At 41.5% G+C, this 14,200-nt stretch overlaps 1 protein-coding gene across 1 annotated transcript in view; it reads left to right on the forward strand.

Moving 5' to 3' along the window:
* LOC128769516 (uncharacterized) overlaps nt 1-14,200 on the forward strand; it is an 18,488-nt gene continuing 4,288 nt past the window's right edge. Inside the window, exons 1-38 of the mRNA XM_053883299.1 lie at nt 1-96; nt 397-534; nt 608-785; nt 866-1,002; nt 1,471-1,574; nt 2,021-2,186; nt 2,270-2,455; nt 2,737-2,889; nt 3,029-3,173; nt 3,459-3,617; nt 4,176-4,294; nt 4,378-4,566; nt 4,672-4,830; nt 4,908-5,092; nt 5,162-5,344; nt 5,905-5,996; nt 6,073-6,242; nt 6,334-6,487; nt 6,551-6,627; nt 6,704-6,884; nt 7,385-7,540; nt 7,672-7,805; nt 7,903-8,061; nt 8,133-8,316; nt 8,380-8,591; nt 8,760-8,948; nt 9,320-9,459; nt 9,521-9,680; nt 9,757-9,840; nt 10,055-10,192; nt 10,341-10,457; nt 10,524-10,616; nt 10,694-10,914; nt 11,564-11,757; nt 11,827-12,057; nt 13,095-13,324; nt 13,401-13,565; nt 13,746-13,823. Coding sequence (XP_053739274.1) covers nt 49-96; nt 397-534; nt 608-785; nt 866-1,002; nt 1,471-1,574; nt 2,021-2,186; nt 2,270-2,455; nt 2,737-2,889; nt 3,029-3,173; nt 3,459-3,617; nt 4,176-4,294; nt 4,378-4,566; nt 4,672-4,830; nt 4,908-5,092; nt 5,162-5,344; nt 5,905-5,996; nt 6,073-6,242; nt 6,334-6,487; nt 6,551-6,627; nt 6,704-6,884; nt 7,385-7,540; nt 7,672-7,805; nt 7,903-8,061; nt 8,133-8,316; nt 8,380-8,591; nt 8,760-8,948; nt 9,320-9,459; nt 9,521-9,680; nt 9,757-9,840; nt 10,055-10,192; nt 10,341-10,457; nt 10,524-10,616; nt 10,694-10,914; nt 11,564-11,757; nt 11,827-12,057; nt 13,095-13,324; nt 13,401-13,565; nt 13,746-13,823 — 5,808 coding nt within the window. The 5' untranslated portion in view covers nt 1-48. The remainder of the gene's footprint in view (nt 97-396; nt 535-607; nt 786-865; nt 1,003-1,470; nt 1,575-2,020; nt 2,187-2,269; nt 2,456-2,736; nt 2,890-3,028; nt 3,174-3,458; nt 3,618-4,175; nt 4,295-4,377; nt 4,567-4,671; nt 4,831-4,907; nt 5,093-5,161; nt 5,345-5,904; nt 5,997-6,072; nt 6,243-6,333; nt 6,488-6,550; nt 6,628-6,703; nt 6,885-7,384; nt 7,541-7,671; nt 7,806-7,902; nt 8,062-8,132; nt 8,317-8,379; nt 8,592-8,759; nt 8,949-9,319; nt 9,460-9,520; nt 9,681-9,756; nt 9,841-10,054; nt 10,193-10,340; nt 10,458-10,523; nt 10,617-10,693; nt 10,915-11,563; nt 11,758-11,826; nt 12,058-13,094; nt 13,325-13,400; nt 13,566-13,745; nt 13,824-14,200) is intronic.

Raw genomic sequence — 14,200 nt, forward strand, 5'->3', positions numbered from 1 at the left:
GAGGGGGAGCAGGTGTGGACCCTCAACATTAAAAGGGCCTTTCTGAGCATGCTCCAGACCTCCCACACCAGAGCCAAGCAGGAAACTGAGCTGGAGGTGAGATGGTTCATTTTTGTGTAGTCATGAGTGACCATTATGGATGGGAGTTTGTCAATATAGTTTTTATTTAGTTTTTACATAAAAATAAAATATATTTCAGTAAAAGAAAACTTCATATATGAACCGAAAGAAGATAAAATATTAATGTATCAGTATTCAGAATAAAATAATAAGGATAAAAAGAAAAATAATAAGAATAATGACAAAGATTGTCTGCTAACCGCCAAAATGCCAGAGCTATCATGTGGTGTTTTTGCAGAGTAATTACCTGACTTTCGCTTAATTCCTCTTCCTCAGACAGATGTCTATGGGACATGTGCCAGCAGGTACGAGCGGCGAGGAGCTCTACTTCTGAAAAGCAGGGATATAAAGCAATGCCAACTATCCAGACTGGATCGCTTCTGGCCACATTCTGTCGCTTTTACCGACGATTCAGTGAGCTCCTCTGTTGTTCTTTACTCTTGAAAAGACGAAACACTTTATTTAAAGGTTTGTGCTTTGTCATCAGTCGGTGCAGTCAGAGTTACTCTGCAGCCAACGAATTGGCTCAGCTGTTACAGAGGAAGTCAACTGCACTGAAACAGTCTCTTTGGTGATGCCGTCCAAAAGCTCAGGGCTTTTAAAGACCCAAACTGTGTCAACCATCAAGCTGCTTAGAGTGCAACCCATCTTGCCTTCGACAGCAGGTCCAGAACGTCCAATATCTAAATGAAATTCCCAACATGCTTGGATGCTAACCATCACTTTATATGACTGGATTTGACAGAGTCGGGCGGTTTTACTGTGTTAAGCCACCTGCAGTTTGAGGATGAAGGTGCTCCACAACCAAGCAAGATGATCTCACATCTGCACGCCGCTGAAACTGCCAGGATGTTGTGCATGGCAGCCACTGAGCCACAGCAGGTATATATCAACTCTCACTTCCCCCTGACTTTTCATCGTAGGGATCACTTTCTTTCTTGATAAACTGTAGAATCCACCACATTCTCTAACCTTCAGCCATCATTCATAATGACAGCTCATATGTGCAGCTCACCTGTATTTAGCTGCAGGAGGAATCCCCCCTCATTCACCTTTAAGTAGCTCGCCCGCTGCCAAACCACTGCTGAGTTGTTTGCATTTATAAGTAATGGCTTGACTGCTCCTGAGGCTTCAGTGCGCCGGAGCCAATGATTTAAAAGCATGAGTGACAAAGAAGTTAGTCTTAAACTCCACTGGCAGCCTTCATCCAAAGCTGTTTACATGGGAGCGACGCTAGACGCTTTCTTTGATTTGATTACTGAGTGTGAGGATTAGAAAATATATGAGAAGAGGAGTGTATTCATTGCTTTGCCAGAGTTAATTGGTGGTCTGTGTTCTATCCACGACTAGGCGTCCCATCACTTCCTACAGCTGGTCTTCCAGCTCAGGGACTTGACGCTCCCACAGCTCAAGCTACTGTGGCAAGAAGCTGCTTTCAAGTGCCGCAATGACTGGTGAGTGAGCGAAAGTGAGTCACAACAATGGAACTAAAATGTTGATCATAGCTTGTAAAACTTGCAATGTTTATACATTTCATCAATTTATTTCCCTAAACAAATAATACTTTTTTTAATAACAATGTTGATAAGTAGCATATAAACTATTAAATCATAAATATATAGCGCAAGGACTGTGAACTGTGTTATTTAAAGACAAGTGCAAAACAAGGAAGATGATAAAAGAGGAATGAAATGTATGTTCAAGCTTACCAAAAAGAAGTGATTTGAAAATACATCATTGTTATTTCAAACATGAGAAAGTGGAACTCAAATGTAATGTTAAGATTCAATTTTATTTTTCTCAGACATGATTTTTGGCCAAACCTTAGTCACACGACTTCCCAAAGCTGTTTATGCTAGCATGCTAAATAAATAAATATTGCTACTGTTTGTTTGTGCAGGCAGCCATTGTTGGATGCACTACCAGCCTGTGGATCTGAAAACTGCATCATCCTACTCATGGAGCTGCTGAAGAAAAAAGAACTGGATGAAAGTGAGGCTAAGACTTTGTTGGAATCCATTGCACTCATTCCACATCCATCACCAAGAATGATCCACCTCATCAGTGTGAGCATCTTCATTTCAGTCGTTCTTGACCAAACTGCATAGTAACTGTGCTCTTCCTTGACTAAATCTGATGTATTTGTCAGTCTCTAGTAGCAGTCCCAGAGTTCTTTCCCATGGCCTTATTGTCCGGATCTTCTATGGTCCACCAACTGTGCCAGAGGTCCGAAACACCTTGTGTTGACCTTCCTCAAGTCCAAAACCTGGTAAAAACCATACAAGATATCCTCAAGAGTGGCTGCAATACACAAGAGCCCACGAGACTGAAAGAGGTACAATTTCCTAAACAAACTGCAATAAAAAATTTCAAATGCTAGTAAACTGCTTTAAAAAAGTAAACACAGTGTGTAAGTTCTTCTGCGTGCTGAATAGGTATACAAAATATATATATTTAGACAGTCAAAACTCATGATTTACGGAATAAACTAACATTCTTATGCTTGTAGTTTTCATGCAAGTAGTTTTCACCCTGAGAAAAGTGGATCATCGTAGCACATGGAATGATGACGTGAATATGGGTGCTGTTACCATAACATGTGACAACATCTTACAGCTTACATACGCAGTGAAATCCGTGGGAAACATCGGTGGACCAGCCGAATCCTTGATTCCTCTATTAAACAGCTGCGTGCTTGATAACGTTGCACCGCTGGAGCTGAGACTTTCCAGCCTAAAAGCCTTCAGACGCTTCAGCTGCTCGAGCGATGTAAGTCGGAAATACATTTTCATGTACATCCATGTACTTCAAAGCTGCCTAAAAATGTTGAACCCTTAATCATTACATGATGACCCGAAGTGAGAGTGAAGAGGTTAGCAGGAGTCTGACAGCTTCTCTCTTGTTTCAGAGGTCTGTGCTGTTGCAGCTGTACGGTTCCTCCCAGGAGGATCCGGAGGTCAGAATCGCTGCATACCAGCAGCTCATGCGCTGCCCAAATCCGCACGTGTACAAAGCGGTCAGGACGATACTGAGAGACGAGACATCGAGCCAAGGTACCAAACAAATATTCATTCATTCCTTTACATTAGTTTGCATTCCTAAATAAGCATTTCATTGCTGTCAAAGTTAAAAAGCTAGTGAACCTATATTTCACTGCAAATATCTTTCTGCTGAACAGAAGTTTACGTAGTTAAATTTGCTGATGACACCATATTCATCCAGGCACAGAACTATGACATGTACTGACCAGACAGAAACTATACACATAAAACCAAATACACACAGCTAAACTGAATATAAGTAACCTTATTTTTTTGTGTATTTGTGTGCTCTCCCAGTCGGCTCATTTGTGTGGAGTCACCTGACTAACATCTTAAGGAGTGAGGACCCCATGAAAAGGACATTAACGGAGTCGCTGCCTGATGACATCATCAGCAAAGATTTTGAAGCTGAATTTATTAAATATTCGTCCTATTCGGACCACACTTTGTCTTCAGGTAAAGTTGTCATATATCAAAATAAAACCTACAAAAAGTTTTTGGAATTTATTACTGCCGAACAGAATCCAGACAAATTCATGACCTAAAAGTTATTTAGTTGTGAATTAGATGTGTCTGTTAGTTTATTTATGAACAGGATTAACTCCACAGTGGACCAATGTATCCCACAATGGACCAATGTATCAGTATCCAGTATTGGTTGTTTCCGGATTAACTTTAAAGTGAGTTGATTTTGGTGTTCTGTATTTTCGTTTGTTTGCCATTAATTTCTATTACTTCCGGTCACATGACTAAATCCAGTTTAAAAATCAGCAAACCGGAAATCATGAATGTTTGAAACACAATGACCAGTCGAATCGCTGAAATAAATCAAATTTTGTGTTTCAATGGTCATAAAATTGTTCCACGGCTGTTGCTGGCAGCATGTCTGCCTACGGAGCGTCAACAGACACCTGCTGTCTGACTGAGCACATTGCACTCGGAGAGGGGGAAAATGTCTTGGTGGTGCTATGCATTGTCCCTTTTTAAATATTGGTCTGCTTTTCCATTGAACAGGTTTGGGCATGGCAAATATCGAATCCTCAGTCATATTTTCCCCAAAATCATTCATACCACGCTCAGCTAGTGCCAACCTCACGGTGTATTTTCAAGGTCGAGCCACCAACCTTTTAGAAGTAAGTGACAAGTTTTCTTTTCTTTCTTTTCCCCCCCCCGAAATATGAACTACTGCCTGTGAATCTCTCTTCTCAAACAACAGGTGGATCTTCGAGTTGAGAATGCAGAACCCCTCCTAAAGAGCATATTTGGACACAACAGCCAGGATGGAGAGATGTCTCAAACTAAAAAGCAAGAACCGTCCAGAGCAGTTAGGGCTGTACAGAAGATACATGAAGACCACGCGTGTTTGTCAAGCACTGGCCGTTATCTGAACCAGGCCAGAACCATGGTGAGAGTTATCGTTATGCTATTGATGTTTGACATAAAATAGAATTTTAGGGTTGAAAGATGTTTTACAATGCAATCGTAATCATTTTAAAATTGTTTTTCACAGGTCTCGGGTGAAGATAAGTTGAAAGAGAATCAACTGAGGTGTTCGATTGATGTTAAAGTTTTCGGTAATGAGCTTGGTGTTTTCACCTGCGAGGACATCTACAACCAAATAAACCAGCTCTCGCTGAGCGCAGCTGGACTTGCTGTCAAACTGTTGAAGGTTACAAGTTTATACTTCTTCTGCTGAAGCTTGTTTGTGATTTCACTGGTGTGTTTCACTTCCTGTTTCAACTGCAGGGTCAGGAGGTTCAGCTGAACCACAGGGCCGTGCTGATGACAGACCGGCTGGTTTTGCCGTCGCTGTCTGGTTTGCCCATCAAATTTGCCATCAACATGACGTCGTTGCTTTCCTTGCATGTGAAGGGGAACGCCAACTACAGGGACACGTCCCATTTCTCAGTGACCGGCTACATCAAGCCGAGGTCAACATGAAACACTTGCTATTTTAAAGTTTCGACTTGCAGCTGATGTGTTTATTTCTTGATCAATAGTGCTTATCTGGGCCTGTCAGCTCGATTGGGCGTAGACGGTGCCCTGGGTCAAGCGGCGGTGGAGTGGATGTCCAATCTTAAAAGCTCCATGAGTCTTGATGGAAGCGTTGACCTGCAAGAGGGTCAAGACATACGGGTCACTCTGAACACGCCTGAGGACGTCATGGATATCATCTCTTTCAAGTAGGTTCTTCATTCATCTACATCTGAGCTTTCTATCTACATCTAAGTCCACCTGGTCTCCCATTCACTGAACCAGTCCTTACAATTGAGTTTTACTGGCTCAACCTAGTCTGTGGTTGTGTACCTCAAACTGACCTTTGAAATAGATTTTCTAACCTAAATTCCCCAACCAGTCAGGGAATTTCAGGAAAAAGATAAATATTATTATTATTATTAGTAGTAGTAGGTCTACTACTACTTTGATTAATTTTCCTCATATTTCACTCAAATTCTTCATATTTACTTTATCAAATCACCTTGTAAAATTACTGTTCTTCTCTGTTCGAAACCCTCAAATCCCCCAAAAATAAAATTTCACAACCTTCCAGTTAGTCTTTCTGGTGGCAAGGATTGAATCAGTATCACAAGTATGGTGGTATAAAATACATTTATACGTAAATACATTTCAGCTGACCTCACAAAAAAATATATGCCTTCTCATATTTGAATGTGATGCAGTTATAAAAATGCATCGACAAAATACGGTCACTAACCTGGGAAGTATTGTGGACATGTTGCAGCTCTCAAGTTTTTCAGCTCAGCGGCGACCACAGAGACGAAATAAGTGGGCCCAAGACTCGAATTCAGAAAACCAGTTGCACCCCAAAGTCCTGTACGATTTTTTTTCTTTCCATTTACTAGTACTGTATATGCTGGTGCATGCTTATCCTTCATTCTCCACCTTCCAGTGTCGAAGATAGTTGGTTGGCAGCTTTGCTCCAATGCTTCCTACCCACTTGCTCCTGCTGGGATCTCTCTCCCTCCCTCTGGTCCAGTCCATCTCTCCCTCAGACTGCTGAAGCTGGACCGTGGACTCCACTACTACCTACTGGAGGCTGCCTATTCACTCCAACTCCAGGTATAGAAAAATATAATGTCTTGAGAGTTCTACATTGGCATTAGATGATCGATCTTTGTGCTTTAACACGAGTTTAAAACCATATTTTCAGAGAGGCAGCTGGCTTCCCAAAGAGGCCTCCGTCCACTTCTTCCTGGCCACTCCGCAGTCCTCCATTCCCAGAGACATGTCATTTGATGTGGCCTTCAACTCACAGAGGCTACTGCTGAGGGTCACCCATCCTCTGAAAACGATTCTCATCCAAGGTCAGTCGGCAACAATGAGAAATCAAGCAAAACTGATCTACTGATATTCTCTCGCTGCTTCAGGCCAAGTTGAACACGAGAAGAGCCTTAAACGTGCAAAAGTGGAATTAGTTATTGATACTTTTCATTATTATATTATGGTGAGAACAATTTTTGATAAAAATTATTGAAATTATTTCAAAGTTATAAAGATTTAATTCTCTCTTTCCACTCTAGGCTTTGGTTGACAGTCACACTGTTGCGTCAGACCAGAGGACCCGCTACCATTTAGAAGCCAAAACAGGCAGCGATGGAAGTCCTGTCATCCTCTCTGCCAATGTGACGCGGGGCATTGGTGGGAAAACCAGTTTTTCTGCGACTGTGAAGAATGTTTTTAGAGAAACAGCCTTAGTCTCTGGTACGGAATATTTCACACCTAACTCTTTCTTCTCTATCCTGGTGGCACAGATAAGAGGCCGTCACATTTTATTACTTTGCTATAAGTAATAATAATAAAATACTATAAGTAAATAAGTAAAATAAATAACAGCGTCACTTGAGAACAAAAACTAAGGCTACAGAGCTACGGACATTTTTGTCTGTTACACTAGAGAATGTCTTCTGAAAGGCCTTGTCTCACAATAAGCATCCGATTTGTGACACCTTTTGTCTTGGCGAGTGCGGAATACCCGTCTTTAAGCATTGTTCTCCCTGAATAACACCTGCAGGAGACGTCCAGAAACTCAACACAGAGTGTCTTTGTATTTAAATACAAGGATATACACTGATGACTGAGTTATCATGCCAACAACATGGTCTTTAGTCCTGACTCTACTGACTGAACGGACCAAGAAAGGTTTCTGTTGAATCCAAGTCAGTCATAAAAATGGCATTTAACAAGGGGTTGGTTGTCAACAGTGTCCCTGGAGCGCAGGCGAGACAGCAGCAGTAAACAATACTCTATGGAGGCGGAGCTTCTTCTCCCTGGTGTTATTGGCAGCAGGATGCTGGGACTGATGGAGCACAAAGGTTCACTGTGGAGCTCCGCGCTGCGACTCAAGTATGGTGTCGGAGGTGAAAAACGTTTTTGTTCACACCTTTGAACACGTTTGTTTGTTCCTCCACTGAGTCAGGAGGAAATCCAGAAACATCCACTGAAAATATTAGACTGAAAAATAGCTTTTTCGGTTCTGTTTCCTGCACAGTTGACGCTCGCCAACTCCGTGAAGAGTGCTACACAACACAAAGAGTCCGAAGTGAAAGTCACTTTAACTTCACAAGCAACATGAGAGCAGATCATGAGTTCTACTGCTCCAGCACGGCTCCGATTAACCACCGGGTATAGCGTTTTATAGATTCAATGATTCAGGAACAACCTCGACATCATGTACCACACTGTTTGTTGGTCAATCTCTTCTTGTGATCTTCCTTTTCAGGTGCACATTAGGCACGAGGAGAGCCCCAGCCATGTTAAATCCTCTCTGGATATGAGCTATGGCAAACACTGGGATGAGATCAACAACAAGCGGACCCTCCTTCTGAGCCAGTCCTTCAAAAACCAGTCCACTGACAATCACACCAGTTACACACTGGAGGTAAACTCCACATCAAACAACCACACTTTCAACGCAAATGTTGACCTAAGCTTTTGGCATTTGGTTCCTAGTTCAATCTCCAAGTTCCTGAGAAGAATTTAAACTACCGTACTCAGCTACTCCACTCACACCTGAGGCAGTTGGGGTCTGAAAGCAGCACTCACCTCAAAATCAACTACAACAACATGATTCCATTGGTGGCTGGTTTGCACTGGAAAACCCCATCTAGCAAGGACCTGCAGAAAAAATGGGAAGGTACTTTTTTAGAACCCTTTCATAAAAAAATTAATAAAAGCCTCAATAAATGACTGTTCTTAGGAACATTCAACATGGACACGCCGTGGTTGTATATCTACACAACCCACGTGTTAAGCCAGCACCAGCATCACTCTCTGCAGCTGACCTCAGAACTGACGGTGAGCAAGTGGATTACGCTCCGAAACCTTCACCTGGAGGGTGTCTACCGCGATAGAGGCAGAGAAAAAGAAGCCCGTCTGAAGCTCTACTCCCCCACTGCCACCTACATACAGGTTAGACTGGGCCTTGTCAGCTTTTACAGCAATATTATATCTATATTAAATTATTAAATTGAAATTACTTATTCAGGAAAGAGTCTGGACTTTAGTTTAACTACTATATCACTAATAAATAAATTGTATTAATTGCTTCTTCCGCCTATGAATGTTCTCTCGCACCAGGTAGAAGGTTGGGGCTTTGTTGGGAAGCAACATGTCAAATCTTACTGCTCCTTGGTCTCACTGTGGACGGCACCTCTGAGGGGAGAGATCTCTCTGGAGACTTTAAAGTTCAGCCACACCCTGCATATGCTTCTGAGCTCTGGCAAGCAAAACGCCAGCTTAGCCGCCGCCCTGACCACAGTCAACAAGGTGGGTGAGAGCTTGTTTTAAATAGCCAAGGGCTCCTTTTTTAGCAGCTTCAATTGTTTCTCAGTGATGCACATCACAAGTGGCCATTTGTCGGGGGTTGATGTTATTTGATTTAAAATGATACAGTCACAGCATCGACGCAACTGTCAGCGCTAATGTCACACAAAATGGACAACACTTGCTGTAATGTATGTAAATAAAAACGATTATAAAAGAATCTGTACATGGAAAAATAGTAAATGGATCAGATTTGTATGAATAAATCTTTAAATAACTTTAGAATGTTAAGATCACTTTGATCCTTTTAGAGTCAAAAACCAAGATTCCTATTTGAATCTTTGAATTTTAGTGTTTCTGTGGTTTTGTCCCAGAATTTGAAAAGGAAGCAAGTCTCACTGAAGATAGCCTTGTCGGAGCCCAAAAGTCGAAAAGAGTTGGAGTTGAACGGAACATTGGAGGAGCTCAGAAAGGACAAGAAGATGTACCAAAAAACTGCAGTCCTCCTGTTCAGGTTTGTGTAGCGTAGCCTGATTTGATCACACAATATTGAGATGAATCATCATCCCACACAGGCAGCCCTTCCAGACCCTCCCTCCCAGTTTGCTCCTCAGACAAACGTTCACCAGCGACCTCCTCAAGGGTCTTTATATTTTGGAATCAAGAGCTGGTCTCTATGACAGCAGAGAGATTGTTCACACGCTTACCATCGGGTACAGACCACCGAGCCCTTTTGTGAGTGAACACTGTACTAGAGCAGTGAAAAAAAAAGAATTATCATTGACTGAATAGCTGTAAATTTCTCCTACAGGTTTGCTCTGCATTGTTTCATCCTTTCAGCTTCCAAACTATCCCACCAGATTCTGAATTCTGTGTGAACGCATCAAGCAACCTGGTAAGGGGCGATTCCTTGGCTTGTGAACTGTATCATTAAAGTCATTCTTTTCTAGTCATCATTTATCTTAGTTCATCCCGAAAGTGATTGTTTTAAATGTGAAATGCCATGATGCATTTGAATAGGAGTTGTCTGTTTACTTTATTTATTGCATTTTTTAAATGTTTATACATAGGAAAAAAATTATACTAATTTTTTTTAAACTCTGCTGCAGACTCTGAAGGAGGTACAAGGTAAGCTGCGTATCGGAAGCAAAGAGAAGCTGAACTTTTTTGGACAAGTTCAAGCCAACCCCTTGCAACTGCAGCAGCAAATGATCAAAGTCAAAGCCAATATGAGCCACCAGCTTCAGGTACCAGAACATGTTGAGTTACTTCTCTACATTTTGGTTGTTATGCATCGCATGAGAAAGGTCACACGTTTAAAGTGCAGTCAAAGGTCAGTAAGCGCGAGCGTGAAGATCAAACTTGTGACCGGCTCCAATGTTGTTGCTGTTTCAGCTGCTACTCCCCTCCTCTGCTGTAGTGGAAGGGGACATACGTTGGAAAGCCGAAAACAAATCTGACTTTGATTATCAAACCCAAGGAAGACTGAAAGTAGAAAGAAACGAGTGTAAAGTGAGTAACAAAAATAACTGATTTCCACATCAATGTGTTTATTGCTGTCGGTGTTTGTGTCTTTAGGTTTCTGCTCAGATCAGTGGGTCACCAGGAAAGGTGGATCTGTATGCTTTTGTCAAGCATCCCTTCAAATCCAAGCTCCCTAAGACAATTGAGGTGGGTTTATTTAAGGGTTGTCAACCGAATCAGCAAGAAAAATTATTCATTTTTGGTCTGCTGTGCTTCATGTCCAGGCAAAAGCCAGTGCAGATGTTTCTCCCTCAGCTGGAGGAGGCAAGAGCTCCGTGCGTGTGAAAGCTGACGGGAAAGACCGTGCAGTTCTGGACGCCCAGATGTCTCACTCCCTCCAGCAGGGAGGCAGATCTATGGGCCTGAGGATGAACTTATCCCAGAGTTTGCTGCCTGCACTCACTGACCTGTACATCAACACGATGGCCAACATGACACCAAACAGGTATTAAGTTTTTTTTTTTCAGTGTCAAGCAGTTTAGTTGAAAGTATTTGTCTATAGTAATCGAGAACAGTGAAGCGTTAATGACGATGTCAACAATTGTAATTATGCCATGACATAAATGCCATGTTAATAATGTTATTTAATTTAAATGTGTATTATTGAATTTTATTAAAATCAGACATATGTGATAATCTTCTTTGTTTTATTTTGTGGGACAGGAAGTACTTGCTAAAGGGACAATTGAATTTCATTATATTTTTAATTTTTAAGATAGAAAACACAATTAGGATTAAAAAGAAAAAGTAGTTTAGTTGAAAAATGTAATATGGTTATTTGCTAAAAAATAGTTTTATCAGAAACAGCAGTGAATGATGAAAAAAAAGTACAAAGTAAAAATCATATATGATTGACAGCTGTGATGTTTGAAACATGGCTACATGATCAGTTCTGTGGTTTATCTCACCACATGAGGGCCACACTTAAGTATTTCTTGAGATACTCTACTAAAAATAAACCCCATCAATGATACAAGAGATTAAAAAATAAATGACAGATTGACAAGATAATTTCACAGAAAGTGTGAGCTCAATGAACTTTACTTGCTTATTTTGTAGGAAGAAAGCTGATCGTATTCTTCTGTTCTCCTCAGCGTTTCTCTACATGGTTCCGTCACACATGGATCAAAAGTCATGCTCGCTCTGTTCAAAGCATCTCTAAGTAACACCACCGGCGTTCATCTTGTGGTGTCTGCGGACTTGAGGCATCCCTTCACCAGCTTCAGTATCATCCCCTCTGTTCTGAGCCTCGATGGAGCTTTCGATCAGTCTCCTGCAGTCATGGAAGGTGGGTGATGCTCGACTCAAACTGATGCTACTATGAAAACATTTTAAAAAACGGCTATTTGTAATGCAGGTCAGATAAGAGTTCGTGTCATGGAGCGTTTGTACAGTGTGGAGTTGCAGCATCAGCCAGGAGAAGCTCAGAGCAGAGACCAAGTTTCAGACAGAATGGCACGTGACTGGATTTGCGTTCGGTCTGGTGTGGAATATTTGTGCGTCAATGTGAGTCATCAGATTTCACCCAGAGGAATGAGAGAATTCTCCACGCAGCTCTCACATTCCTTTCACCAGCTCAGCGCTACAGGTAACATCATACATCAACATTATATCATAGACCGGGGTGCATCATTTCAGATTTTTCAATGGGTTTCACACATAAACTTGAAAATTGAATTCCTGTCAGTGATTGGTTTACACCTTGCCATGCTAATATGATGGATTCCAAAACACAAAAATTCATACGACATGCCAGACATTTTTGGGTTTGTTTGTTTGTTTTTCCTCCAGATGAATTGTTTTGAGAGGTGTTGATAATTCATAGCGAGGACATTTATTTCATGGATAAAGTAACCAAAGATATTTGCATATTTCAATTTATGAAACAAAATGTATTATTTGTTGTAAACCAAACCCATAAACCATAGTTTCTGAATGAATTACAAGTAGTATCTGTTCAATAGTAGAGGGTGAAAAATGAACAGCGTTATAAATATAAAACATAAAATACATCATGCATGAATAAAATATGGAAAGACAGGAATATAAGCTGAAATTAATTTGGAAAATATCAATGAATAACTATGGATATACAGAAATAAACATACAGAACTGTAAGAATAGTATTTAAATTAAGATAATTAAAATTTCTGCATTTATTTTGTGTTGCATTATTAATTTTCATGTTTATTTCCAAATCTTGCAAAAAGGTCATAATGCTAAGAAAACGCGTCATGTGAGAGACAGATAAACATAATTATTATAAGCCCAGTTTCTTAAGATAACTTGTCTTGTATTGAAGAAGACAAAAGCTAATAAAAGTAAGAGGAATGTGATACCACACAGTGAGTCCATAAAGACACAATTGAATTCAAACTATCCATCCATTCATTTAAGTCTAACATAGTTACTGAATGCCCAATATTTACTTGAAAACTTTTAAATACTATTTATTTTGCATTAAAAGATTACAAATATTTGCTATGCATTAATGCGCAGTGATCCAATAAAAGAGCACTCTGATAGTAAATTGGTCTCTTGGCTCTTATAGCAAAGTTCCAGTGCACCCATGAGAGTTCTTTGGTTGTCATGACAACAGTTTCATTCTCTGATCTCGATCCTTAGGTGTGCCCACGAGCAACGCTGCTAAGATCAGGTGGGACCATGACGGAGGTCGTCTGTGGGTCACAGCAGACGTGCAGGTCGGGACAGAATATCTCAAAGCTGGGCTCAATGGCGGCAGGGCGAGTGGGTCAAGTCTAAGATGGGACTTCGTCTGCAGCTTACAGCACCAGGTGAATTCACTGCTGAAAAGAGGAATATCCAATTCATCTGGAGCCAAAGCACATTGCCAGGTCTGTGATCTTACCAGTAGGAGGATCCACATATTTGGTTTAGATAGTTTAGAAGGATTTCATGTCAAAATTCCAGATATATGAGGAGGGGTTGGACACAGGGCTGCAGATACATGTGGGAGACGAGCCAATGGTGGACGCTCTTTTTGCTGTTGGATCGAGGAACGGAGGGGTTTTCTTAGCTGCGTCAATATGGCAACAGATGAAGCTGCTCAGTGGAGTCGTGCCCAACTACCTGCAGGTGTGTGTTGGTTTCACTCGCATAAATATTGTTGCTTATCTTATCTCAAAATGTTTTATTTAGTTTATTTAGTTAATTGTTAATATTATTTTTTCTATGTATGGACTGACGCGACATCATTTTTAAAAAATCATGTCAGGAACATTCAAAACGTTGACACGGGAGGGTTTGTTTCCACAGATGAACTGCTCGGGGGACGGCGCCGCAGACCGACTCTCAGCTCAGTGCCATGGAAACATTGCAGGTCGGCCTGTGGAGGTACGAGTCACTCGCTCCCACAGACCTCACAAGAGACTTTGCTTTGGCTTCTCCCTCTCTCACTCCAGCTTCACAGCTCAAAGTAGAGGCTGTGTGAGCGCTGATGGCCAGAGGGAGCTCAGAGCAAACATCTCACACTCTTCCAAGCTGCTGTTAACACATCTGGGTTTACCCACTGAGTCTGGCCTGAGCGTCCTCTTCAGGCCAGGTAGTCGCAGGTCCACGCTAGGTTTGAGTTTATCACTCAGCCCTTGGAAAGCAGACTTGAATCTGAGGCTGCGGGTGGAAAGGGACGGGCTCTACGGCTGGCACGGACTCCTGCAGCACGGGAGGGAGAGTCTCCTCCACAGGGCTGAGATGACAGGTCGCGTCAGAAT

The sequence above is a fragment of the Synchiropus splendidus genome, chromosome 13, assembly GCF_027744825.2.
Source record: "Synchiropus splendidus isolate RoL2022-P1 chromosome 13, RoL_Sspl_1.0, whole genome shotgun sequence".
NCBI lineage: Eukaryota > Metazoa > Chordata > Actinopteri > Syngnathiformes > Callionymidae > Synchiropus > Synchiropus splendidus.